At 47.7% G+C, this 26,325-nt stretch overlaps 1 protein-coding gene across 1 annotated transcript in view; it reads right to left on the reverse strand.

Moving 5' to 3' along the window:
- Window positions 1-26,325, reverse strand: part of MYO18B (myosin XVIIIB) — a 232,770-nt gene that overhangs the window by 109,128 nt on the left and 97,317 nt on the right. The window contains exons 23-29 of the mRNA XM_066370610.1: window positions 22,509-22,637; window positions 20,616-20,759; window positions 18,952-19,041; window positions 8,660-8,779; window positions 8,210-8,318; window positions 6,241-6,365; window positions 1,533-1,687 (exon numbers count right to left, since the gene is read on the reverse strand). Of these exons, the coding sequence (XP_066226707.1) occupies window positions 1,533-1,687; window positions 6,241-6,365; window positions 8,210-8,318; window positions 8,660-8,779; window positions 18,952-19,041; window positions 20,616-20,759; window positions 22,509-22,637 (872 nt within the window). The remainder of the gene's footprint in view (window positions 1-1,532; window positions 1,688-6,240; window positions 6,366-8,209; window positions 8,319-8,659; window positions 8,780-18,951; window positions 19,042-20,615; window positions 20,760-22,508; window positions 22,638-26,325) is intronic.

Here is a 26,325-nt window from a genome sequence, read left to right on the forward strand (position 1 = left end):
CAGCTCTGGGAAAAGAGAAAAACCACGTCCCAGCATCCATAGGCAGTCCTGGCTTATGGACCAGACAGGTTCTGTAGGTTTGTTTGTTTTTATATGGAATTTGTATGTAAGTTGGGACAGGTACAGTTACCTATTAAACGCAAGTTAGATGTTTGTCTTAACATAGTATTTATTTTTACCTATCTGTGTGTATAAATAAACATTTTCAGACCTATAGAACCTATCTCATATGTAACCAGGGGACTGCATGTATTTGGCTCCTATGAAATCTCCATGAGGGCTTGTCTGGCTCGAGACAGGACCCTGTGTGCCTTTCCTCTCGCCAAGTGAGCTGAAGAACTTCCAGCACAGCTGAGGTGCCCAGGGCTGGAAGCATCGCAGGGACGAAGGTTTCGCACGAGGAAGACTGAGAGTGCAGACCTGGGTTCCAGTCCAGCCTGCACCAGTGGCTGAGACAGCATCCCCACGGGAACCAGTGGCCACTTTCCTCGTGTTTGTGCACAAGGTCCAGTCCCTGCAGAACTGTTTATGTGATCTGAGAGTCTAAACCAGGGGTAGTCAACCTTTTTATACCTACCGCCCACTTTTGTATCTCTGTTAGTAGTAAAATTTTCTAACAGCCCACTGGTTCCAAAGTCATGGTGATTTATAAAGTAGGGAAGTAACTTTACTTTATAAAATTATAAAGCAGAGTTACAGCAAGTTAAAGCATAAATAATAATTACTTACCAAGTACTTTATGTTGGATTTTCGCTAAGTTTGGCAGAATAAATCTTTATAAAACAACTTACTACAGTTAAATCTATCTTTTTATTTATACTTTGGTTGCTCCACTACCACCCACCATGAAAGCTGGAACACCCACTAGTGGGCGGTAGGGACCAGGTTGACCAGCACTGGTCTAAACCGTAAGTGCAACGGCAGTGACTCAGGTTTTTGGCCCTTTCCTCATTCCCATTCCTCGTGTTCAACAATAGGGAGAGACAGGAACCAGAGTTTAGTCCCTCTGGATATATCGACTATACCATTTAGTCCTCACCACAGGGAGAGTGGGTGTGGTGAGGATTTTATCTGAGGCTGAGAAAGGTTAATGACTTGTCTAAGGTCACACTACTTAGAAAGAGGCACAGCTGGGACTCGAACTGGGGTGGGGGGAATGTCGGCACTTGTACTCCTAACCACCAGGCTGAGCTGTCTTCCCTCCATAACAAACTCTCCACTTAATAAATGGGGAAGTCGAGGCCCACAGAAACCAGAAAAGCTCCCCAGGGTCACATGGCCATTGGTTACAGAGCTAAGACTGGGCAACAGAAGAGAGTCTTTTTTTCCCCACTGGATTCTTGGGAGGACCTTATAGGAATAAGGTGTAGGAGGAAGGGAAGAAAAATTTAGGCCAGAATGAGGGAGTTAAGCCCCATGGACGAGGAGCCCTGACAGAAGTGAGGGAGCTTAGGAAGGAAGCTGGAGACCCCCAAAGTCTCCCGCCCCGGTGCAGCCCCCTGGCGCCGGTGAGAGTGCAGAACGGGACTCACTTATTTTGTTTCTTCTCAAGTTCATGATTTCGGCTTTGCTGGTTCTCCAGCAGGAAGCGGCTGTCCTCCAGGTCACAGGTCAAACGGTGGCACTTCCTCTTCAGCTGGTGGGCCATCTTCTTGGCCCCCTCATAGGCACCCTGCAGCTCCCTGAGCTGGGGGAGGAACAGAACGCATCAGCCCGCTTAATTCAAGCAACTGCCACTAGAGAGGGAGAACGGACCCTGGAGGCGGAGACCCTGTCTTGACTACTTTCTACCTCTGCCACCTTGAGGAAGCTACTTCTCTGACTCTTAGTTTGCCTGGAGGTGGAACGGGATAATTCCATTAACCTCTCGGGGTGGCTTTAAATGTTTCTCCATAGTCCTCCTGCCAATGCTCCCACAGGCTCTTCACATGCCCTGCCTCAACTTGACAGCCCCTTCAGTGCTGTGTAATGCGTATCCCCATCAGCGATATGATCTCGGAGTGACATAAGCCAGAAGCAGCCAAAGTGGCACACAGAGAAAATCCAACCAGAAAACCTAAGAGAGAGAGGCTCGAAGGTCAGAGCAGTAGACGGCACTTCAGAGGTGCACTTCCACGGGAAGGCACACACCCGGCCACGTCGGACAGGAAGCAAAGGCTCCCGCGTCTTCCTCCAGGAAGCACCCTCCCGGATGTTCTAGCTTAGGTCTGGGAGAAAGGACAGCTCGGAATACTCAATTTGAAGAAACAGCCTCATTAAAGAATGGCTTTAAATAAGCAAAATGCTGAGTTAATGAAGCCTGTAATTCTAAATTCAGTATTTGAAGGCAAATGAGATGTTTTCTTATATTTGGCTGCTCGGGAAAGGTTGCGGTTTTATTACTTTTTAATGTGGCATGACTATCCCCTTTCCTTGGGGATACTGACCCGACTTTATAATTCGTTATTAAAGAACTGGGCTGGTTCCCTGTCCGGTTGTCCTTCTGTGTTTATCTACAGCGCAAGCTGACCCTTGGAGGACCACAATGTAATGTCTGTCTTGGATGCAACAGGTTAAACCATTACCACCATGGAGGATAATGGTTTGCTCCCATTGTTTATAAATTCCATGTGATCGCACCCCAGGCCACCTCTGCACGGTGATCTCATGACATTTTTCTCTCACAAGGAGGCGATGCATATAATAAAAGGACAAGCAGATAGGACCTCAGCTCTTATGGTGGCCACTTCTAATGGGCTGACCAAGAGAAAAAGTAGGTAATTACCACACAGCATATGATGAGGCTGATGTTTGGAGACACAAGTCAGGGGCTGCCAACCCAACCTGCCAGGGAAGACTTTCTTGAAGGAATGACATTTAAGCTGGGATCTTAAGAATGGTTAGAGATAGGGAGGTAGTGGAGAGAAAACATGTTTTAGGAAGAGGAAACAGCATATGCAAAGGCCCAAAGGTAAGAAAGAACAAGATAATTTTTGGAAAGAGAAGAAAAATAGTGCAGTGGGCCCTGGCCAGATGGCTCAGTTGGTTAGAGCATCATTCCAAAGCACAGAGGTTGCTGGTTCGATCTCCAGTCAGGGCACATACAGGAACAGATAGATGTTCTTGTATCTCTCTCCCTCCACTCCTTTCTTGCTAAAATCAATAAATAATTTTTAAAAAAAAATAAATAGTGCGGTGGAACAAAATAAAGAGCCCAGAAATGGGCTGACTAAATATAGTCAACCGATCTTTGACAAAGGAGCAAAGGCAACACAATGGAGAAAAGACAGTCTTTCAACTTCTGGGCCTGGAACAATTGGATATCCACATGCAGAACAAATGAATCTAGACACAGACCTCACACCCTTCACAAATATTAACTAAAATGGATTGTAGGTCTCAATGTCAAACACAAAACTTTTAAAACATCTAGAAAATAACATAGAAGAAAAGCTAGATGACATTGGGTTTGGCAACGACTTTTTAGATATGACACCAAAGGTATGATCCATGAAGGAAATAAAAAGCTTGGATTTATTAAAATTTAAAATCCCTGCTCTGCAAAAGACACTGTCAAAAGAATAAAAAGACAAGACACATACTGGGAGGAAATACTTGCAAAAGATCTCTCTGACAAAGAACTATGGCCCAAAATATATAAAGAACTCTTATAACTCAACAATAAGAAAAACAGCTTAATTAAAAATTGATGCAAAGCTCTTGACAGACACCTCACCAAAGACGACAGATGGCCAATTTGAAAAGATGCTCCGCATCCTATGTCATCAGGGTAAAGTAAAACAACAATGAGATTCCACTATACACATATTAGAATAGCCAAAATCCAGAACACTAACAACACCAAGTGCTAACGAGGATGTGGAGCAATGGGAACTCTCATTTATTGCTGATGGGAATGCAAAATTCATTGCTGGTGGGAAGATGGTTTGGTGGTTTCTTATAAAATAAAACATACCCTTACCAGATAATCCAGTAACTGTGGTCCTAGATATTTACCCAAAAAAGTACAAAACTATGTTCACATGAAAACTTGTACATGGATGTATATTGCAACTTTACTCATTGCCGAACCAAGATGGCCTTCAGTTGGTTAATGGATAAATAAACTGTGATACATTCAGACAATGGAATATTATTCAGCCGTAAGAAGAAATGAGCTATCAAGCCATAAAAAGTTATGGAGGAACCTTGGCATATCACTAAGTGAAAGAAACCAATCTGAAAAGACTGCATGTGGTATGATTCCAACTACACGGCATTCTGGAAAAGGCAAAACTATGGATACAGGAACAAGACCCGTGGTAGCCACGGGTTGCAGGAGAGGCATGACTAGGGGAGCACAGGGGAATTTTAGGGCAGTGAGACTATGCTGGGTGGAAATAGCATGGTGGATGCACATCATTTTACATTTGTCTAAACTCAGAGAATGTACAACACCAAGAGTGAACCCCAATGTCAACAATGGGCTTTGGGTGATAATGACGTGTCATGTAGATTCAGCCTTCGTAACAAATGTACCACTCTGGTGGGGGATGTTGATGGTGGGGGTGGGGGTGGGGGTACATGGGAAATCTCTGTTCCTTCCCCTTAGTTTTGCTGTGAACCGTAGACAACTGAATGTGGTTACACTCAGCCGTGTGTTGAAGCTGGCTTGTACCAACTTCTGAAACTAATTCTGCCCATCTCTTCCCAAAGCCACATTCAGTGACAATGTAATATTAACTTGAAAGTGGCCATGGTGGGAGAATTTACACCAAGGAAACTGGCAACTGGCAAATGCTACACATGGGGGGGGGGTGTTTGTCTGCTTGCTTGTTTATTTTCAGAGAGCTGGTTTACCGCATACCACACTGGTTGTTAACAGTATAGACTGGTTAGAATGTAGACTGGGAGTGGCTGGAAACAATGCAAGACAGGCAAAGGGACTAAATAATCATTTCATTCCCAAAGAAATGCAAGATAAGATTACATTTTGTTTCTAATGGCAAGCGCCCTTTCAAGAAAGAAGGGGAAATTTCAGAATATCAGCAATGCAAAGGACACAAAACCAGGGCGACAATGGCATATGCAGATATTATGGCAGACAGGTGGAGAAGAGGAGCGGTCGGTAGACTCAGAAACATCCCTAAGGACAGCGGCTGTGTTGGAATGCCTGGACAGAGACACAGGCAAGGCCTTGGGGCAGAGGGCAGAGTTGGAATAAAGGCCCTGTATTGAGTCAGGGCCCTGAGAGCTGTACCTCAGTGAGAAGGGGCAACGGAAGTCCCACCCACTGGCCCGGGAGGTAGTGGGAGAGCTTGCTGCCACTCTGGCTCTGGGCGGGGGAGAAAATAGCCCCGTAAGAAACCAGAACTCCAGGGCCCGACCTCATGTGGGTTTAGAGCTTGAATTGACACTTTGCACATGTTGCAAAATTCTGAAAGTGAGAACTTAGCCTAACCTCAGGGGTGGCTGCAGACAAGGCTTAGAAGTGCTTCTTCCAAAGGAACTTCCACCGCCCTATAAACAAGACTCCCCTTAGAGTCAATAAAAAGTTTTTTAAAAATAAGATTGACTCCCCCAAAATAAATAAATAAAACAGCTAAACACACAAACACAAATTTACCACGAGAGTCAGAGGAATAAAAGAAACATTCCACAATGCAGACCACCTGGGGCAACGTGGTGGGTGCAGCGGAACATGTGGAAGATGAGATCACGGTCAAAATTTATGAAACACACAAGGAGACAGCCTGCCATGAGCGCCGGCCAACCTGTGACAGAACAATCCGAGGGAGTGAACGGTCCTTTGAGGGGAGAAGCTGGAGGCAAGGAGGCCCGTTAGGAGGCTGCTGCTCTGGTCTAGACGACGGATGCAGGTGGCAGGTCAGAGCAGAGGCAATGGGAATGGATAAACTTTGACTACTGTAACATAATATTACAATCATTTGATTGATGCGGAATCTGAGGCTCAAAATGTGCAGTGATTTCTGCAAAGTCAAAGCAGAAATGGAACTCGCCCTCAGACATCCTAATGCTTACGCTCTTTATAACACAGAGGATTGTTTCCCAGTTAGAACACCCACAGGTGGAGGACCTATTTTCCATATCCCACAGGGACCAGCATTTGTAATAAGAGTGGACGTAGAAACACACGAAATGGGCGGTGCCCTCTGTCTCCCTCCCCACCTTGAATAGTGCAGGTGAGAGCCTGCTCACTCTCGGACACCTTTGGGATGCAGACTAGCTGCCCCCTCTTACCTGCTGCTCCAGCTCTTTCCTGGATGTCAGCTCGGAGTCCAGCCTCTCCTCGAACTGCTGGAGACGCTTTCTGAGAAACTCGTTCTCCATCTGAGCACAGTCGAAGCGCATCTGCCACTCGTCCGCTGTTTACCCAAGTTAGGGGGACCGGGATGGAAGGCTAGGTGAGTGAGGGGGTTCTCTTCCACTTCCTTGGCTCTTTGGACACAATTTCACCATATTAACAGAGTCCCTGAGACTTGACTTTGGACCCGGTTACATTTTTCCTGGGTTGACCTGACCTCCCCATTTATTTTGCAAGCCTCTTGAAAGCAGGACCCAACTAAAATTCTTCTGTAACCTCAAATGCGTTATTGCTCAGTGCTGGATACATACCATAAAAAGTTCTTTTTCAACACTTAACTATACATGGAGGAAAAACAGATACTTTCAATAATTTACTCTCTGGCTTGATCCACGGTGGATGGGGTGGCATTGCAGCAGTGTGATTAAAGCGTTTTACGGCTTCTTCCAACTTTCCTATATTTTAGAAATCTCCTATAATGAGTATGTATTACTTTCATAATGCAAGACGAAGTATTTGTGGGCTGGCTTCCTGGAACGCGCACCCGGGGCTGAGAGCCCATTTAACATTGTGACTAATGTGCTCGTGAGCTAAGCGCATCTCCCCTCTCCTTCGAGTCCAGTGTCTTTCCACAGGAGAGCAAACCTTCCAGTGTCATGTAGACATAAGTCACAGCCAGGATGGAACCGGAGCCAGGCTCTTCTGGGAAAGCTACGCTGTCCCCACTGCTGAGTCTACGCAGACACCTTTCCTAGTCCCAGCCTGTACCCCACCTTGTCGGGTCTCCCATATCAGAGAATCCCAAACTCCCGTGTACTAACCCCCCTGGTACACGCCTGCCCTCGGGGTAGCCAGGATGAGAGGAGAACAGGAGCGGAGCAGAGAGCAAACGCCCTTGCCTCTTCTCCACCGCCTCCAGACCTCCGTTCCTCTGAGTGCCCCTGACGTTTCTGGAGCATAAATTCTCTGGGGGCACGGAAAGGGTGATGTCAACATTTTATAAAAGCTGACAGACACCCTGGGCATCCTTCTCACCTAACTCAGTTAGACTGGGGAGAGGAGCTGACAAAGATGTCACCAAGCCCATCCGACCATGGCGTGTGTCTCCAGGCAACCGTGCTGAGACAGGCACCACCAGAAATCCCTGGCTCTGCTGAGTGCCTCTAGCCTCGGGTGACTCAGGGGTCCTCTCGCCTCCTCTCCGATCATTCAATAACTGCTGAGTACCTGACGCTGCTTTTAAGTGGGGAGAGTAGTTGTGTCTGCCCCACAGGCTAGGAGCACAGACAACAATCCCACTATTAGTGTTAGTAGTGATAACGATAAAGTAACCGCTCTCCAGCACTCTGTGCCGTGCACGTGACTGAACCCTTGCCATTAATCACCTATGAATACATTTTTACAATAAAATAAACAAGACATAACTATTTCTATGCCCAAAGCCAGTCATCTAATAATAAATAGTCTAGATTTAAATCCAGAAATGTGATTTCATAAATTTCACCTTTAACCACTGAACTGCCTTGCTCAAAATTTATATTAAAAATATTCACAAATACACACACACACACACACACACACACACACACACACAAAGATGCCTTGCCATAGAATCACCATTTTTTTTTTGTATTATTCTTTGCATTATTACTAAACAGCACCTGTCACACTAATGGTTTATTATTTGGGATACTGTAGGATTATCTGTTTAATGTCTGTCTGTCCCACTAAACTGCAAGCTTCAAGAGGGCAAGGACTTTGCCCGTTTGCTTTGCCACAGTCTCAGCCCCTAGTGTAGTTTCTAGTGCTAAGTATGTCCCTAGTGTGTATGAATAAATAAACAAATGAAATAAAAGGACAGTTTTTGCTGTTAGCATCTAATCCCAAAGGTTCCAATCAGCTCACCTCCTCCACTGTGACTCCTTTCCAAGTCATTCAACTGAATTTTCTGCTGGGCTTCTTCCAACTGCTTCTCCACTTCTCCCAGTTTCTTTTGGACTTGCTCATACTTGCTCTGGAAGAAAGGCCTTGAGGTTTCCAACGGCAGCTAGATAGAGGCCTGGGCTGGTCATCTCTCACCCAGGGTGCCTCCCACACCAGACCGACCATTCCCTGCACAGCCCTCACCATGGGACCTCCATAGCCAGGGAATGTCCACCCTCTGCACCGTCCTCACCCAGAATACCTCCAAGGCCAAACCTTAATAAGACCCAAATGTCCTCCAGGACCTTGCACATGGACCTGCATCTTACTTAGGCTTACCGATCCCAGATATGAGTACAGGGGGACATACATGCCCAAGCACCCTCAGGTAGCCTGTCCTTTCGCCCCTTTCCCACACCCTGGACTGCTCACCCTCAGCACCCGAACCTGCCGGAAGGCCCGCAGCCGCTCCGCCTGCTCACTCTCCAGCACCTGGCACAGCACGTCCCCTTTGAAACGCTCATCGGCCAGCTCTGTGGTCAAGTCAGCAATCTGGGATGGAAGGGGTCACAGCAGTGTCACTCGGTGGGGCCACCAACATGTCTGCCTGCACACACATTCCACCCGACCACCCTTGGACAAATCACTGGCTCTCACGGCAAGGCAACCCTTCAGTGAGATGACGCGGTTAAGAGCACGAACATCAGAACTGCATTGCTCTTGCTGTGTTCAGATTCTTGCCTGACACTCACTAGCCGTGTGACTTTGAACCAGGCAGGAGCTGACCCTCTGTTTTCTCAGCTTTGGAGGCCAGGGGACAACTTATGGAATTGTTCTGAGAATTAAGTGAGATCATCGCCATAGAGCTTAGCAAAGCATCTGGTGCAAAGTAAATGCTCAATTAAAAAAGTGTTATTCTAGTAGAAACTCTCTTTAGCCATCCTTCAATAAAATATGTTGCTGGGCCAACCAACAGGCTCCCTCAGTGAGACACATCACAAATGCCCACCACGTCGCATAGGAACACCTTCAGCCAGGAAACCTCGCTGTGGTTCGCCAGGGTCCATCAGCCTCAAGCAGGCGATAGCCATGCACGCAGCGTATCAGCTGTGTGTTCCTGACCTGTTTATACCTGCTGCATTTATACCGCAATTATTGTACCTATTCAATTAGCTGTTACATAAGCCTACAAACTATGACTGGACAAAGATTTTCCACGTAAACTACATTGAATGCTTCAGAAGGAATTTTTAAAAAATAAAAGGTGAGTTGCTTTTCAAAATTCTGTCAAATAAATATAGGTGCAAAACTGTAAAAAATCAGGTTTCGACATTCCGAGTCCTTTGCCGTTTGCTCACTTTAAAGAAGTCAAAGCTGGAAATCATGCAGCCACGTGTTAGGAACGTGGTTTAAGAAGGAAAGACAACCTCGAGTCAGAGGCTCGTCCTCAGAAGGCTTTGGCCCTCCCTCTGTGAGTTAAGGTAGACACGTTTCAAGTTGAAATATCAAAATGTTGATTTATTTTAAATGAATTCCTTTGCACTGACTTTTCTTTCCAATTAACTGACCAAGGACAGGTGCCAAATGGCAGATGGGCCAGGGCTTCTGTGGTATTGCTGTTGCAAAATGCAGCCTCCCAGGTCCAAGGATGTGCTAAAGAAAGTGAGGAGAGAAACGTACGAGTGGACTGTTTATGACCGAGGGGCTCAGAAACAACCTTGTTCAGAAGGGTCACTCATGAAACTGAGGCTACCTTTGATGCAAGGCAGTGAGTGGATCAAGTCAAGAGGCAAGGAAGGGGAAAAAACTAGAGGCCAAGTACAGGGTTCAAGTCCAAACACAAACACTAACAGATTCTGTGACCTTGGACAAGTGACTTCCTCTCTGGGGCTTTAGTCACTTGAGTTGTACACTGCCCTGACTCGGGTGATGCCTAGTGTCCTCCTGTCGTTCTGATTCTTTGCCAAAAAAGGTGGCATGTGAAGATGTCAAAGCACCTCACTCCCCCATCGGACCCTCCGGGTCACACTGAGGGGCCACGGTGCAGTGTCCTCAGACAGATGCTGTGACCTTCCCAGGGTGGATCCTAGCTGCCCTGCCGAGCTGGTCTCCATCGATACCGTTTCAAAAACCATCCAGCTGCCCCGTGAAGAAGAAAGATGCAGATCTATACATTCTGACATGAAAAAAATTCAAAGATACATTACCAAGGGGGAAAAAGCAGCCACGTGGCAGAATACAATTTTGGCCTATTCCCATTTGGTTCGCATTTGCCCAGAAAAAGGCGCTTGCAAACTGTTTCTAGGGAATTTTATTTTTCTGGAAGAGTGGGCTCACAGGGGACTCTAATTTCCTTGCGATGCATTTCTGTACTGCTGATTTTTTTTTAATTCTTTTTGAAATCAGAAGAAAAACACAAAACAATAAATATCTTTAAAAATAGTAACAGTTTCAGAGACTGGGGCTCCTCTGTACCGTCCACACTCTTCTGTGTTTCCTCCTCTGGCTCATCCGCTTCCCATCTTCTTGGCCCACCAGGGACTGCTCAGGCCAAAATGCAGATTGCAACAGCAACAAAGCAAAAAGGAGGCTTAAGGGCAATGTGTTGAAGTCACACAGCAAGTAAGTGGCAGAGCGGGGACTTGAACCCAGACCCAAGTCATGGCCTCCAGTCGGTGAGGGAGAGGCCCTCCTAGGACGCCCCTGGCTGGCTTTGGGATGGGGCTTCCTTTTGCTCTTCCTTATCCTGTTGTCTTTAAAGTGTTCTGGGGGAAACAACACGTTGTTGCAGTGACCTGAAATGGTTGTTAAAATGCGAATTCCAGGATTCTCGTATCCCCCAAATAATCATCTCTGCAGGGAGACCCAGGGATCTGAACTTCAACACACCCCGGGCTGATTCTTAAGCACAACCAAGTTTAGGAATCGTTGCAAAATAAATAGCTAGGATCGCCTCCTAACCTTGGCCTCACCCTGGGCGTTATCTGGGTGAGATTCGCTTAAAGGCACACCGCTGCACTGGAGCTGGACAAGGGACCGTTTGCACTGGGCCCGATACAAGCCAGTGCAGTCCAGGAGTGCCCCGGGTCACACCCCGCACCCCTGCCCTGAACCCCCGCGATCAGCATTGATCTCAGACACCAGGGTTGTGTTCTCTCCGCCTTCGCCAATTAGTGTGAAATTTAATTCGTACTAATCGGCCTGAGCAAAGGGAGCACAAAATTAATTTAACGCACTAATTTTGTGTTCCACAGAACCCAAGTCTGCAGCCCAAAGGACATTAGCCTTTTTAAAGTGGGGAAAACGGTGGGTGCTCTTCACAGACGCAAGAAGCCCCTACCCGTCCTCTGGTCCTCTGTCCCCACAAATCTCTCCCTCTTCCCACATTTAAGGGCCCAAGGGCCTTGTCCATAGAGGTGAGGGATGGGCTCCACGCCTAGAGCAATTGGGCAAATGCAAAATGAAAACCAGTTTAACAAGGGGGAGAGCCTGGCTTGCAAACCCAGAAGGGTCCTTACAGGTTACTCAAGGACCAGTTAACTAGGAATTGTTCTAAAATCCCTCCTGGTACCACCACTTGTTCAAATCACCAGAAACCCTCTTTCTGCATAGGGACAATGACTCTAGGGTCTGCCAGAAAGAAGGGACAGGGATGAACAAATTTGCTGTACATTTTGTGTCAAGTCTAACAAATCAGATATCCTGAGCACGGCACCACTGGCAGTATGGAGGAACAGCGAGTCATGGGGATGTGATGGACATTATATCAAGCACGCATGGTCTAGGACTGTCACTGCCACTGGTCATCCATTATGTAAGCACCTACTATGTGCCAGACCGTGCCCTCAAGGACCCCACCATCGAGTTGAGGGGGATAAGAAAACCGCATGTGTGGCACCCAATCTTGGACCAACTGCCCTGAGCTCCTGTATTCAAGGACTCTCAAGACTCCCCAAACCATCTTCTCTGTAAAGAGCAGACAGCACTCACCCTTTCTCTCTCCCCCAAGCTCTAACGCCTTGGATGCTGCCACCCACACGCCCCCCTTTAACTAAAAGGATCTGTTCATTTCAAGCCCTTGTGTGAGAAACAGCTCACACTCATCAAACGCTGGGGATAGACATGTGCTAAGCTCTTGGCATGTGGCATCTCCTTTAAACCCTTATGAGGTAGGTGTTTTTGTTATTCCCTTTTCACAGAATGGAAAACGGAGGCAGTGAGTGGAGAAATGGTTTGCAGACATCATAGCTGGTAAGTCACAGAAGGAGTCCCGCCTGGGTGGCCTGAATCCCAGGTCCTGGCTTACAACTACAGCACTGTCCTCTGTCCCACAGCCACCATCCAGCTCAGTCTCCACGCCCCCTCCCCCCAGGCCTCCGGGGGTCAGCAGAGCGGGAGTCACCATCTACCTGGAATAGCAACTCAGGGAGGTCAGGTTCAACAGCCAGCAGGGTTTAATCAAAAGCCAGATAAGACCTGGACCCCAACCAACCAGGGCCATGGGCACAGGGAACTGTCCCTAGCAGAAGTGAAGCCCCATCCCTGTCAACCTGAGAAACTAAAAGAGAAAATGAAAAAAATTTTGGGAAAGAAAAGAGAAAGAGAGACGCGAGAGTGAACTCACTGCAGAGCCACCTGGCTGGTGAGTGTGCTGCGACTGTCAAGGAGATTAAGCCGTGGCTCAGACTCAGCCTTGTACCTGCTCCCAAAGCTGCTGCGGTCATTAGCGGAAATTCGGAACAAAGTCTCTAGGTCAGTGGTGAGCTCTGGGGTCCTTCTCCTAGAGACCCTAGAGACCAGCCCGGGCATCACCCTGTGTATTTCTCTTCCCACTGGGCACATCACCCACTATGACCATGTGGCCAGCACAGGTTACCCCACAGAACCTTCACAGCAACTCTGAGAGGGAGGTACTGCAGATGAGGAAACTGAGGCATCAGGGCGAAGACACTCACCTGAGAACTCCCAACCAGCCAGTGGCAGAGCTGGCCGTGAGTCAAGGCAGCCTCGCTCCTAAGCACACCACCAAACTGCCCCCTGGGGGCTCAGAGGACCCATGCTGAATGACTAGTAAATGTACGCGGACCAAGAATTACAGGGAGCGCTCCACAGCCTCCAGCACGCTGGCGGAAATGGGGTCACTTGTGGAAGAATGCCGGAGGAAGGGCCATGCTTCCAAGCGGGACATATGGAGATGCCACTTCACCGACTGGCTTTGGGGTAGAAGGGGTAGCTACAGGCTTTTACAAGCTTTAAAAGGGCCTCCTTCAAGGTTCTTTAGCACACACCCCTGAATAAAATAATGCCTGGGATGCTGCCACCCAACATCCCATCTTGTTCTTTGGTCTGCCCTTCACTTTTAGGATGGAGTCCAAATCTCTAACCCGACTCTTATAACACCTGTGATGATCTGGCCCAGCCTCATGGCCTGACCACCCACCTCATAACCACCCTGCACACATGAGAGCTCCTACCACCAGGACTGTGGGAGCCAAACCAGGTCCCCACACCCCGTCTCTGATCCGGCTGTGTGACCTCTCTCTGAAATGCCTCCCCACCTTCATCAGCTGGCTACCTACCTCCCACTCATCCTTGAAGACCCCTCCTCCAAGAAGCCCTCCCTGATCCCATTCCCAGTCTGGGAAGATGCTCCTCCTTTATCATAGCCTGTCTGGAGTCAGCCAGATCTGGGTGCAAATCCCAGCTCTGCCACTCAACAGCTGTGTGATCCTGGACAAATCACTTGACCTCTCTGAGGTTCACTTTTCTTCATCTAAACATGGGGGCACTAACGCTTTCCTCAGTTTGACTTGAAGATAAAACTAGATGATGTGGGGTCCTGGCCGGTTGGCTCAGTGGTAAAGCATCAGCCCAGCGTGAGGAAGTCCCGGGTTCGATTCCCAGCCAGGGCACACAGGAGAAGCGTCCATCTGCTTCTCCACCCTTCCCCCTCTCCTTACTCTCTATCTTTCTCTTCCCCTCCCGCAGCCAAGGCTCCATTGGAGCAAAGTTGTCCTGGGCGCTGAGGAAGGCTCCATGGCCTCCATCTCAGGTGCTAGAATAGCTCTAGCCGCAACAGAGCAACGCCCCAGATGGGTTGAGCATCACTCCCTGGTGGGCATGCCAGGTGGATCCGGTCGGCACATGCGGGAGCCTGTCTGACTGCTTCCCTGCTTCTCACTTAGGAAAAATATAAAAAACAAACAAACAAACAAACAAAAAAAAAAAACTAGATGACTCAGGTAAAGGATTTATCACAGCACCTGGCTCACATTGCTTATTAAATCTTACTTTATTAAATTCACCACTATTCCATCCATTCATTCAAGTCGATTTGAATGCTCTGTGCAGAAAAGCAATAGCTAAGATGGACCATCATTTTCAAGAACCTCCATCAGTCTGTGGGGGGAGGGTGGTGGGAATTCAAATACATAGTAGTGTGAGTGGTGATGTGTGAAGGCTTGAAGTTTGTAATAACCACTTCCTGTACACCTACCTCCTCACTGCAATCTTAGGGAGAAGAATTCGTAGCTATTGCTGCCACCATTTTACTGATGACACACAGAGGGCTCAGGGACTTGAAGAATTTCCCCACAGTCCCATAGCAATAAGGAGACAAAGCCGGCCACCCCAACCGGCCCTCTGCTCCTTGAGCAGGGACACGAGCTCAGGTCACCCATCAGACCCATCCTGACCTTGTACAGTTCCCTGCTCCCTCGTTTGTGTTGCAGGGTAGGTAGAAAAGAGGTGAGGGCTCTGACTTTCATATGGGGAAACTGAGGCACACAGAAAGAACATTCCAGCTGTGCTCGCCTCAGTGGGGCCTTGGCTAACCCCACTGTGGTCACCTATGAACACAAGCACGCTGTGGTCAGAGAGCCTCAGCAGCTGGAAATATACCATCCCTAGCGTTAAGGCCCAAGAGACCGCGACATCCTGTCTCCCCCCACCCCACCCCCGACCCAGGGATTCGGGAGCACCACGTCTGGACTAGACGGCAGGAGACCTGGGATGGGATCTAGGCTCAGTGACCACTTGACCTCGTGACCCCGGCACCTCCCTCACTCTCCTAGAGGTAGCCCCCTAAGCCACACGCACGACCACCAGGACCAAACTTCTCCAGCGCTGCGCAAATAAACTTCCTGATCTACACCTTCAGTCCCTGCTGGGTCCCTGGTGGATCCTCTCAGCACTTCCTTACCAAAATGGGACACTGTTCAGACTAATGAGGCCAGACATTGGCGTGCACGGGCCTCAGTCTTTTGCCATAAATAAGTTCTTGGGAGAAGCCTAAAATATATTGCGGAGAGAGAAGAAAACATCTCTCTCATACATCCTCGCCAGCTCCCGCAGCCTTGGAGGTACTCCCTACAGCAGACAGGCCTGCTTTCTTGCGAAAATAAAAAACCCCACTTTGCATCAAGGCCGATTTTGCACGCTTGAGGAATATTTATAGCCAGCTTCTCCGAGGCTCCTCATCTCCTCTTCTGCTCCTTTGCAAATGAAGCACTTAAATCATTTTGCAATAATGTTGTTTCTTTTTTTAATAAGCCTAGTCAAATGGAGTTCCCGATGATGAGGCACAACATGTTTCAGTGAAGTTTCTATCAACTGTTCCCCCTCCCACTGAGATGAGGTGGTGGAGTGCAGAGCCCGTGAGCGGGGGCGGGGGCCACCTAGGGTGTCTTCATGATGCATGGCCTTTCAGGGGTGTCTGCTCCCTGGCTGCTAACAGAAAGTCACCAAAAGAAAGTAGGACTGCATGAAAAGAGATACCTTTTATCTGTTCCCCAGCCTCAGTGTGGGGCCCCGGACCAGCGGGTTCAGCAGGACCTGGGGACCTATTAGGAATAGAGGATCCGCAGGGCATCCCAAGCCCACGGACTCAGTAGCTCTAAGGCGGGAGCTCCAGCAATCGATATTCTAACACCTCTTCTGCGGTGGCACACTTTCAAGTATGAGAACCATGGCTCTAACGCAGCCAGACCTCCTGCACCAGGAATGCCTCTGGGCCTGTTTAAGAAGCAGTGAAGGGCCCCTCCATCCAGAGTCCCTCCTGGATCTTAGAAGGTGGGCCTGGGGAAGCTACTGGGTTAACAGTGATTCTGATGTTCCTTACAGGTGCCAAAGCAACCAATATAAATCAACAGTAGCTTTTTAGAAGGGAAGGGAGGGAATCAGAGCCCTATATTCAAATAGAATTGTACTTGGGTCTCCACACGCTGCACTTCATCAAATCTGACCTGCCATTGATGATAAGATGCTCCATTATAGAACATCAGAAAAGAAAGCGCTGCCAATTGTTGGTGTAAGCGTCTGCTGATTGTTCAGATGCATCCCAATTCCAGGGAAGCACAGAGGTGGAAAACAATGTGCATCTGAGAATCGATAAAATACAGAATAAAACCACAAAAGCTCATCTACCATAACTGATGCAGGTTTAGGAGTTCTGGAGCCCTCTGATCTCTCCCTCACCCTTTGGCGGTTTTGAAGAGATGGAAACTTCAGAAATACAACTTCAAATTATTGCATAAAAAAAAAAACGTCAAGCCATGGAATGGAAAAAGAGGTCTGTACTGTATCTATCCAACCACTGAACTTACATCCACAACATATAAAGAATTGCTACAAATCAATAAGAATAACAATAGAAAAGACTTGAAAGACCAAGAAGATAGCCAAAAATTTGCAAATTAAAACCACAACGTGGCACTACTGCACACACACCAAAATGGCTAAATGAAAAAGAGAGACAACACCAAGTGCTGGCAAGGATGTGGAGCAACTGGAACTCTCACCCATTGTTGTGGGAGTGTAAACTGACACGAACACTTCAGTAAACTCTCTGGCGGTATCTATTAAAACTGACCTTAGAAATAACTTAAAACCCGGCAATTCCACTCCTAGGTGCATTCCCCACAGAAACATCTGATTGGTGCATCAAAAGGCATGCGCGAGAATGTTCGCAGCAGGCTTATTTGTAACAGTGCCAAACTGGAAACAACCAAATGTTCACTTAGTTCATTTATTACTTCAAAATAGTCAAATTTATCATTTCCCCTGGAGAACTGTGCTTTTGTGAATTGTTTAAGAATTCTTCCCTTTGGAGCTAGATGACATGGGTTTGAATCTCAGGTCGACACCCACTGGGTAAATAGTGGTCTATATCAGTGGTCCCCAACCCCCAGGCCGCGGACTGGTACCGGTCCATGGGCCATTTGGTACCGGTCCGCAGAGAAAGAATAAATAACTTACATTATTTCCATTTTATTTATATTTAAGTCTGAACGATGTTTCATTTTTTAAAAAATGACCAGATTCCCTCTGTCTTACATCCATCTAAGACTCACTCTTGACGCTTGTCTCGTAAGTTCGACAATTATATTTAAAAATACCACAGTGGTTTTTTTTGCATAATTTTATTTTTTGCATTTATCCGTCCCACCCTAAAGGCTGGTCTGTGAAAATATTTTCTGACATTAAACCGGTCCGTAGCCCAAAAAAGGTTGGGGACCACTGGTCTATACACATAATAGAATATGTTACAGCAAAGAGAATAAATGATACACAATCATCCACAACTGTGTGAATAAATGTCACAGACATAAATGTCAAATGAAAGAAACCAGACACAAATGAGTACCCACATTTGAATGCATTTAAGTCAAACTCAAAAACAGAAGAAAACTGATGTATGGTGTTAGGAGTCAGTTTGGTGGTTCCTCTGGGAGGGCAGTGGCTGGAATGGGGGGTTAAGGGGGTCAGAGGAGAGCTGGCTGTGAGTGGGCGGTGTCTCAATCCAGGTGCCTGGTTGCACTGGTATGTTCACTCTGTAAAAATGCACTGAGCTGTAACTTTAGAGTGTGGGCACTTATTTGTAAGTTGGACCTTAATCTAGTGTTTAAAAAACAAGGAGGAAGAGGAGGGAGGGAGGAAGAAGAGGAAGGGAGAGGAGTTGAGGAGCAGGAGGCAGAAATCACAACACTGAGCCATCTAATGTGAGATCCATTTACACTCCCACCAGAAGCGTGTAGAAGTTCCTGCTGCTACGCTTATGCACCAACACTTGGCTACGTGAGACTTCAGATTTGCCCATCTGAAGTGTGAAATGGTACCTGTTGTGGTGTTAATTTGCATTTCCTGATTGCTAGTTAGGGTGAGCATCTTTTCATGAGTTTATTAGCCATTTGAATTCTTGAACATTTGAACTCTTGAAACTAGGGCACTGCAGATTCCTATTTCATTATTATTATTGTTGTTCTTATTCCCACTTTTTTCCTGTTGAAGTGAATTGCCTTTCTCCAATGATTGGAGGAAGTTCTATGCATATTCTGGATACTCTTTTGCCATTTATACATGTTCCAAATTTCATCTTCACATACACAGTGTGTCATTTTTTACTTTGATAAACAGAAGTTTATTTCTTACTTTAAACTAGTCAAATTTTGTCCCTGTGATTTGTGCTTTTGTACTGAAGAACCTCTTCCCTTTGGAGCCAGATGACATGGGTTTAAATCTCAGGTCTACACTTGCTGGTTGTATACTTGGGAAGATAATACCCCTGGTCCTCAGTTTCCTCATCTCTAAAATGGGGACAACAACAGCATGCACCTCACACAGTCATTCTGAGGAGGTTCGTAAAGCACTTAATGCAGCGTCAGACACATCAACCCGCCAGCAGACCATGCCCTGCCCAGGGGCCCCACACAGGAGGGACGGGGTACCTTGCTCTCTAGCAGGTCTGTGTTTTGCCGGAGTTCATTCCGAGAATTCTCCGATTTCTGTAGCTTCTGTCTCAGCGCTGTAAGCTCCTCCTACAAAAATAAACAGGGTGACAGAAGCATTCTGAACCAGGTGTAGGTTCTAGGAGCGTTAAGAGTGACTGGGAACGGAGTGGGTGATTCAGCCAGCCTATCGGCCCAATGCCACTTTCCCACAAGGGACTCTTCCTTTTCTTTCTCTTTCTCTTTCTTTGTCATTCTTTCCTCTTCTTCCTTCTTTTCTTCCTTTCTTTCTTTTCTCTTGCTCTCTCTCCTTCCCTCTCTTCTTCCTTTCCTATTCTTTCTTTATTCTTTTCTTTCTTTCTCTTCCTTCCTTCTTTCCTTCCTTTCTGTCCTCTCTGTTTCTGTCTCTCTGTCTGTCTGTCTCACTCCCCCCAACCCTTGTACCCTTTCCTTCCTTCCTTCCTTCCTTCCTTCCTTCCTTCCTTCCTTCCTTCCTTCCTTCCTTCCTTTCTTCCTTCCTTCCTTCCTTCCTTCCTTCCTTCCTTCCTTTCTTCCTTCCTTCCTCCCTGCTTCCCACCCTTCTTCTCTCCCTCCCTCCCTCCCTTCCTCCCTTCCTCCCTCCTTCCCTCCCTCCCTTCCTCCCTTCCTTCCTTCTTTCCTTTCTTCCTTCCTTCCTCCCTGCTTCCCACCCTTCTTCTCTCCCTCCCTCCCTCCCTCCCTTCTTCCCTCCCTCCCTCCCTTCTTCCCTCCCTCCCTCCCTCCCTTCCTCCCTTCCTCCCTCCCTCCTTCCCTCCCTCCCTTCCTCCCTCCCTCCCTTTCTTCCTTCCTTCCTTCCTTATACTGTTTCTGAATATCAGTGCCTCTGCTCATTCAAGTCTGCTCCACCCCAACCCAGTCCAGGGGCTGAATGCAAATCCCTGGACTGAGCCCACTTTAGCCCAACACTGAGCGTGCCCGACGGCAACGGTGAGCACTGGGCTCAGCTCCTCCTCTCCCAAACATCATGTCTCTGCTGGTGGCTCGGCACTGTGCCCACTGGTCCAACACGAGGAGCAAGTGTAACCACCGCACCAGGCGAGCAAAATGAACTGTGGGACAGACACACAAAGAAGCTCTATGTGCCATGAAAGGAGAATGAGGAAGCTCTCTATTAAAAAAAAAAAAAAAGACATGGAATGATTTTCAAAAATTTTTAAGTGAAAAACTCAAGTTGTAGGAGCATATATGAAGTAATTCTACTCTCAGTGTAAGAAAGAAAAAAAAGTGTGTGTGTGTGTGTGTGTGTGTGTGTGTGTGTGTTTGCTAATTTTTGCAAAGAGAAAGAACAGGAAGGATAAACCAGGAATCAATCCAAATGCTTATGCAGCCAAGGTGGGTGCTAACGGGTAGACCGAACAATAAGGGAAGTGTTTTCTGAGAGGTGGGAAGATAAAGCCCTCGGAGGTTCCACCAGTGGGCCTCCCTGGGGAATATGGTGAGTGTCCACGCAGCCCTGGCCAGGAATGAGGCACCTAACCAGCACGCAGGCGCCCAGAGGAGCGGGCACGGGAAGGACGGGGTCTGTGCCCACAGCAGCAGAGGGCCATCTGGAAGGAGGCAGTCAGGGCTGCCGATGGGGTGCGGGGAGGGCGTGGCTACCCGGTGCCCTGCCCACGTGGACCCACCTCCTTGGCGTGAAGCTGCTCGTCCCCGATGGTGGCACTCAGCAGGGGCCGGAGGGAACCGAGGAGCTGCCACCACGGCCAGTCCTTGACCGCCAGGAACACAGCCACATTCTTCTGGATGCACCGTGAGGCCAGTCGATGGAGCTGCAGGGAAAGGAGACTGGAAAATTGAGGGGTCCTTTCCAACCTGGTGACAGTGAAGAAGAGTGAGGAGGCGGGTGGTGCAGGGGATGGAGGAGACAGGTTCATGTCCTAGTGGAAGGGATTAGATCCTTAAAAATACAAAACGCTTCCTTCCATGGGCTCAGGCTCTCAGAGTTGGGCATTATGCTGCCGTTTCGTCTTGCACGACCTAATAATTACAATAGGATGAGGAGTAGAAACCAGTGTCCAGTGGGTCCCATCATTAATCAGATTAGATATAAAAGTCACCATGCAAGGCAAAAATGACCCTTGAAAATCCCTGATATTGCCCACTAGAAACTATGGCCATGACTCTGTTGTTCGTTGATAATTAGGGGATAGAGATTGTTTTAAGTGCATTTAACACAAAGTTCGTGCTTCTCAAACCTGAGCGCTCATCAGAATCTCCTGTGGGGTTTGTCAAAATACAGGTGGCTGGGTTCTGCCCCAAAGGATCTGATCCTGGTAGATCCGGGGCAGGGCCAAGAATCTTTGTCGCTAACAAATCCTCAGTTGATGGGAATGTTGCCGGTCTGAGGAGGCCACTGACCTGATTCATTCTCATCATAGGAGGGAACCGTGTTGACGGACAAGCCAGGGAATCCTTTCCCTCTCATCACCGTCCCGATAGCCAATGCCTGGCCAGTTGCTCTGGCCCTTCCTATGTGCAGGGTACTACCCTGAGCACCTTACATGACAGCCCCATGAAGGTAGGTGTTATTATCATCCATTTTACACACAGGGAAACTGAGGCACCAAGAGGTTCAAGTCCCGTGCCCGGTGTTGCACAGCTTCTCAGTGGCAGAGTCAGGACTTGAACCCCTACTGTCTGGCAGCAGATAGACCCCAGGCTCTTAATTAACCCCTATTCCAAATCATCCCAAGGCATAAGCTACTTGAGTGCAGTGGGCCAGTGAGATTGCCCACAGTGTTTTAATTATCTATATTCTTGTCTCTTTACTCTTCCACCATCTGCATATATTTGAATTTGCAAATTCACTTAAGCACAAGTAATAAGACTCTGTGCTAGCAGGAGTAATTAATGGTAACAATAGTAAATTAATAGCAGCTAGTGTTTATTGAGCAGTTACTATGGGCCACGTACTGTACCATGTGCACATAATCTCATTTCACCTTTACGCAGTGACTAAGTGGTGGAAGTGGGATTAAAACATAGTTCTTGTTTGTCTCTGGAACCAAGCTGCCTTCTCTCCATTGTGCAGACTTCAGAGAGAAAATTCAGTCCTTAAGAGATCTCTGGAGATGGTGGCTCAGTGGCTGTGTCCTGCCCATGCCCTATCTGCTCACCTATGAAAGATAGGACAGGCTGAAACCATTAACAGACCCACAAAGGCTTGGTTGGCCTCATGGTTATGTAGATCAAGGCTGGCGTCGTTGGAGATTTGATGTCAATTCCTAGCAACAACCATAACATCTTGCAAAAGATTACTCAACGTTTCAGCACGCAGGGTGTGTTTGTGGACGGGTGGCATTGACACCATCGTGGGAGACATGCAGACCCCTGTGTGCACCCCAGACCCAGTGGATCAAAATCTGCATGTTAATAATATCCCATAGGGGTTCGTGCAGGAGAGCAGATGTGGGGAATAGGGGTTACAGCCCCCAGATCAGCATGGACCAGCACGGAGGGTGTTTTCCCAGGACCCTGGGCTTCTGCCAGTTCACAAGGCGCCATGCCTCCATCCATACCTTCAGCTTCCTGAATTCCTGGCGTGACAGGAAGCCCTTGCAGGCCGCCTGGAACAAGACAAGGCTATGAGACACCAGCTTCTCTCGCTGCTTCTCCAGCCTGGAGACCACGCCCGCCTTGAGGAAAACCTGGAAGGAGGGAAAGCAGCAGGTGACTTCTCCACTGACCCCAACTACCTGACACAGGAAGTGGTGGTCAGCTGGACCCCCGTCTCTTGCGTCTACCTGAAATATCTGTTAGCAGCTGCCCCTGACTGAGGGTCAAGTGATCAAAGAATCACATCTCCCAATGGCACCTCCTTCCCTTCCTCCAGCCCCTGAATACGCAGAGCATGGTCCACACTCCAGCGGCATCATTACCGCCGAGGATCATGATAAAGTTACAGAATCTAGGGCCCCACTCCAGACCTACTGGATCAGAACCAGCATTTTAGTGCCATCCCTGTGGGATTCAAGCACACATTCTTCTAGGAGCCACTGCTGAGAGAAACCTGCCTGAACATCGCCGTGCACCACAATAACCAAAAGAATGGGGTGAATGCAGATTCCCAGGCCTCGCCCCAGGACAGGGTGAATCTGTGGGTCTGGTGTCAGGCCTGAGGATGTGCACTTTTAATAAATGCTTCTGACTACCTGAGAGAAGTGGTGCCGCAGAAATACTCAGTCCTGCCTTCTAAGAAGGGACAGAGAATGGGAGGGAAGTGAGGGCAGCCCCCCTGGATCAGGAGAGGACGGAGGCTGGGCTGGTGCCCCTCCCGGAAGGCACTCAGGTATCCAGCAGAAAGCAGCTAGATTTCCAGGCCTTGGCTCATCAATACTGGATGAAGGGCCTCTGCAGCAAGGTGATCAATGCCTCCTGGCACCCCACAGGGCCGCCTTCAAGTACACTGACTACAGGGAACACAGGGATTTTCTGTGAGAGCCTGAAGCTTTGGGGCCAGGCTTGCTCCAACCCAGGTGGTCGGGGAGCTAAAGATGGTCTCACCTCCTCGGGCGAAGGAGAGAGGCAGTGATGAGCTCTGCACCAGTGATGGGAGAAGGAGTCACTTTCCAGAGCCCTAGTGCTTATTTTTATTACAGCCTCTGCACATCTTTGCCAATGTGGCGGGGAACCCCAAAGGTGTTCAATATCTCTGGAAGCACTGATAGCTGCACCTTTTTTTTTTTTTTAATTGATTTTAGAGGGACAGAGGAAGGGAGGAGGGCATGAAGCATTCATTTCTTGTTCCACTTAGTTGTGCATTCACTGGTTACTTCCTATCTGTACCCTGACTGGGGATCGGACCCACAACCTTGGCATTTCAGAAGGACTCTCTAACCGACTGAGCTAACCGGCCAGAGGCTGGACAGCTCCAGTTTAATCAGTGATATTCTCAAGTCATCGGCAACATTATCAGTTAATGGTTAACATATCCTGGAGCCTCGGTTGTGTTCTGGATCTGAACAAACCACTGATAGGCTCGTAAAACATTTTACATGCATAATCCTATATGGCAATTATTACAACATCCCCCATTTTATGAAGGGAGAAACTGAGGCTAAAAAGGCCAGTCAGTCCCCCATGAGCCTCCACCAGCAAGTGGCAACACCAGGATTGATTTCCCTCTCTCTGACTCCAGACAACACTACAATTATCACTGAATGTAATTAACATTTGCGTGGCATCGGCATTTTTCAAAGCTCTGTCTCCCATGTACCATCTTAACACTCAGGAAAAAAAAAAAAAAAAAAAAAAAAAAAAAAAAAACCTAGGAGGAATCTATTGACTCAGAAAGATCATGCAATTGATTCCAGTTCACACAGTCAGTGATTAACTGGAACTCAAAACCTGAGCTCATCTGCACCCATTCTCGACATCAACATGAGGCTTCATTTCCTCACTCAAGACGATACGCACGCCCTCAATTTGGGGTTGAATTGCAATTTCAGTCCAGGTGGAACAAAGGAGCTCAATGTTGCCTCCATTCCCCGGCACATATTTTCTGCAATAGAGACGACTCTGCCACTCCCACAGAAAACCCTCTCTCGGTGGGAAAATGAAAATGAACACAACCCGTCAGGGCTTAGCTCTGTTTTTTGCAACCTTCCATTGCTTTACCGAACACTTCAGATCATCCAGGGACACCGAGACAATTAGCCTCATTGAAATAAAGACACGATTGACTCATTACCTATCAGATTGCCTCCATAATGACTATATTAATTTCACAAGCTAGTGAGTCCCAAAAGCTGCTATAAAAAAAAAAAAATCAATGATCAAAGCGATGACAGCACGAGACTAGTTCATATATTACAAAAGGCGGCGGGTTCTGCCCAAACCGCTATTGATTAAGTATGAAGCTTTCATTAAAAAGATAATTGGAAACGACCGTACAGAGAGTAGGAATAAGTCATCGTCTCAGCAGAATCTTATTCTGATTTTTTATTTGCCTTCAAAAAGCCTATTGCTGACCTGAAGGCCACTGTGTGTGGACTCTCACCTTTTTCATACATGTCACGGCCCTTGGCATAGGCCTGGATGAGGCACCAGGGGCTGACGATCACAAAGAAAAATCTAAATTATTTGCTTTTCACGGGCCCAGCTAATTATTGGGCCCAAGCAGAGTGTCATATCCTGATGGCCTCATCTTTAGGGAATGTATAGGAGCCCCTGCCATGCCAACGGCTTCTCCTCTAAGAATGCTGGAGACTAAGGCTGAAACATCCGATTCGGTGACAGCTTCTGTGTCTGGGACTGCTGAGGAATGAGCTCTTCTCATCTGAGTAATTTCTAAGTAATTTTTATCCTTTAAACGTTACAGTGTTGTCCTATTTATTAAGCCTGTTACCCCAGTGACAAACACATGCAACAGAAAATGACAGCCAACCCCTGGAAGCTGACCGTGTACTGGTTCCCATCGCTGGCATGGGAGGTGGGAAGCAACAGCTCCGTTTTACAGGCGAGGAACCTGAGGCTCGGAGGGGCAACCTCACTCTCTCCGGATTTTCACAATCAGGACACGGTGAGCCTAGGTGTGGGCCCGCTCAGCCTGCTGTCTGTCCACTCCACAGTCTTCCCATCTATGAAGTGCCAAATCCCGCAACGGGTGAGTGTTGCATCTGCTCTTAAAGATCACAGTTTATTGCCTAGCCTGCCTTCCAAAGGAAACTTTGACCCTGATTTGCTCTTGATGTTTCTTAGTGAATACCAAGTATCACTAACAAGTAACAATGTTTTATTACTGGGATGTATGGCTTATAGACCCCTTGCCGTCCCCACTGTGAAACTGCATAGTGACTTCTCAGCTTCCTCTGCTTTCTTCCTTGCTGGGCTCACAGGGACTGGTTTTGGCATTTAGGAAATAAACGAGTGGTTATCTAGACCAGTGGTTCTCAAACTTGAGTGTGCCCTGGAACCCCCTAGAGGGCTTGTTACAACCCACGCTGCTGGGTCTCACACCCAGAGTTTCGGAGTCACCAGGTCTAGGGTAGCAACTAGGAGTATATGTTTCCAGGGAAAACGGATGCTGCTGGCCTAAGGACTACACTGTGAGAACAGCTGGCCTAGCAGGATGGTTTTCTTAGAGCTGAGGACTCATTCCTCTGACTCAGCACCACAAAGACCTGTGTGTAAAGATGGCATGATCTATTTACATTAATAAATAATAGAACCCACGGCATATTGAAAAGACTGGGTTTGGACTAATCCAGGTTTTCACGGAAGCTTCATCTCTACTCCTAACTATTAGACCTTGAAAAGGGGCTGACTTCCCAGAGGTACAGCTTCCTCACCTGTAGAGAAGAGACAGAACAATGACCTCACAGAAGATGACAGAGG

Source organism: Saccopteryx leptura, chromosome 2 (genome assembly GCF_036850995.1).
Source record: "Saccopteryx leptura isolate mSacLep1 chromosome 2, mSacLep1_pri_phased_curated, whole genome shotgun sequence".
NCBI lineage: Eukaryota > Metazoa > Chordata > Mammalia > Chiroptera > Emballonuridae > Saccopteryx > Saccopteryx leptura.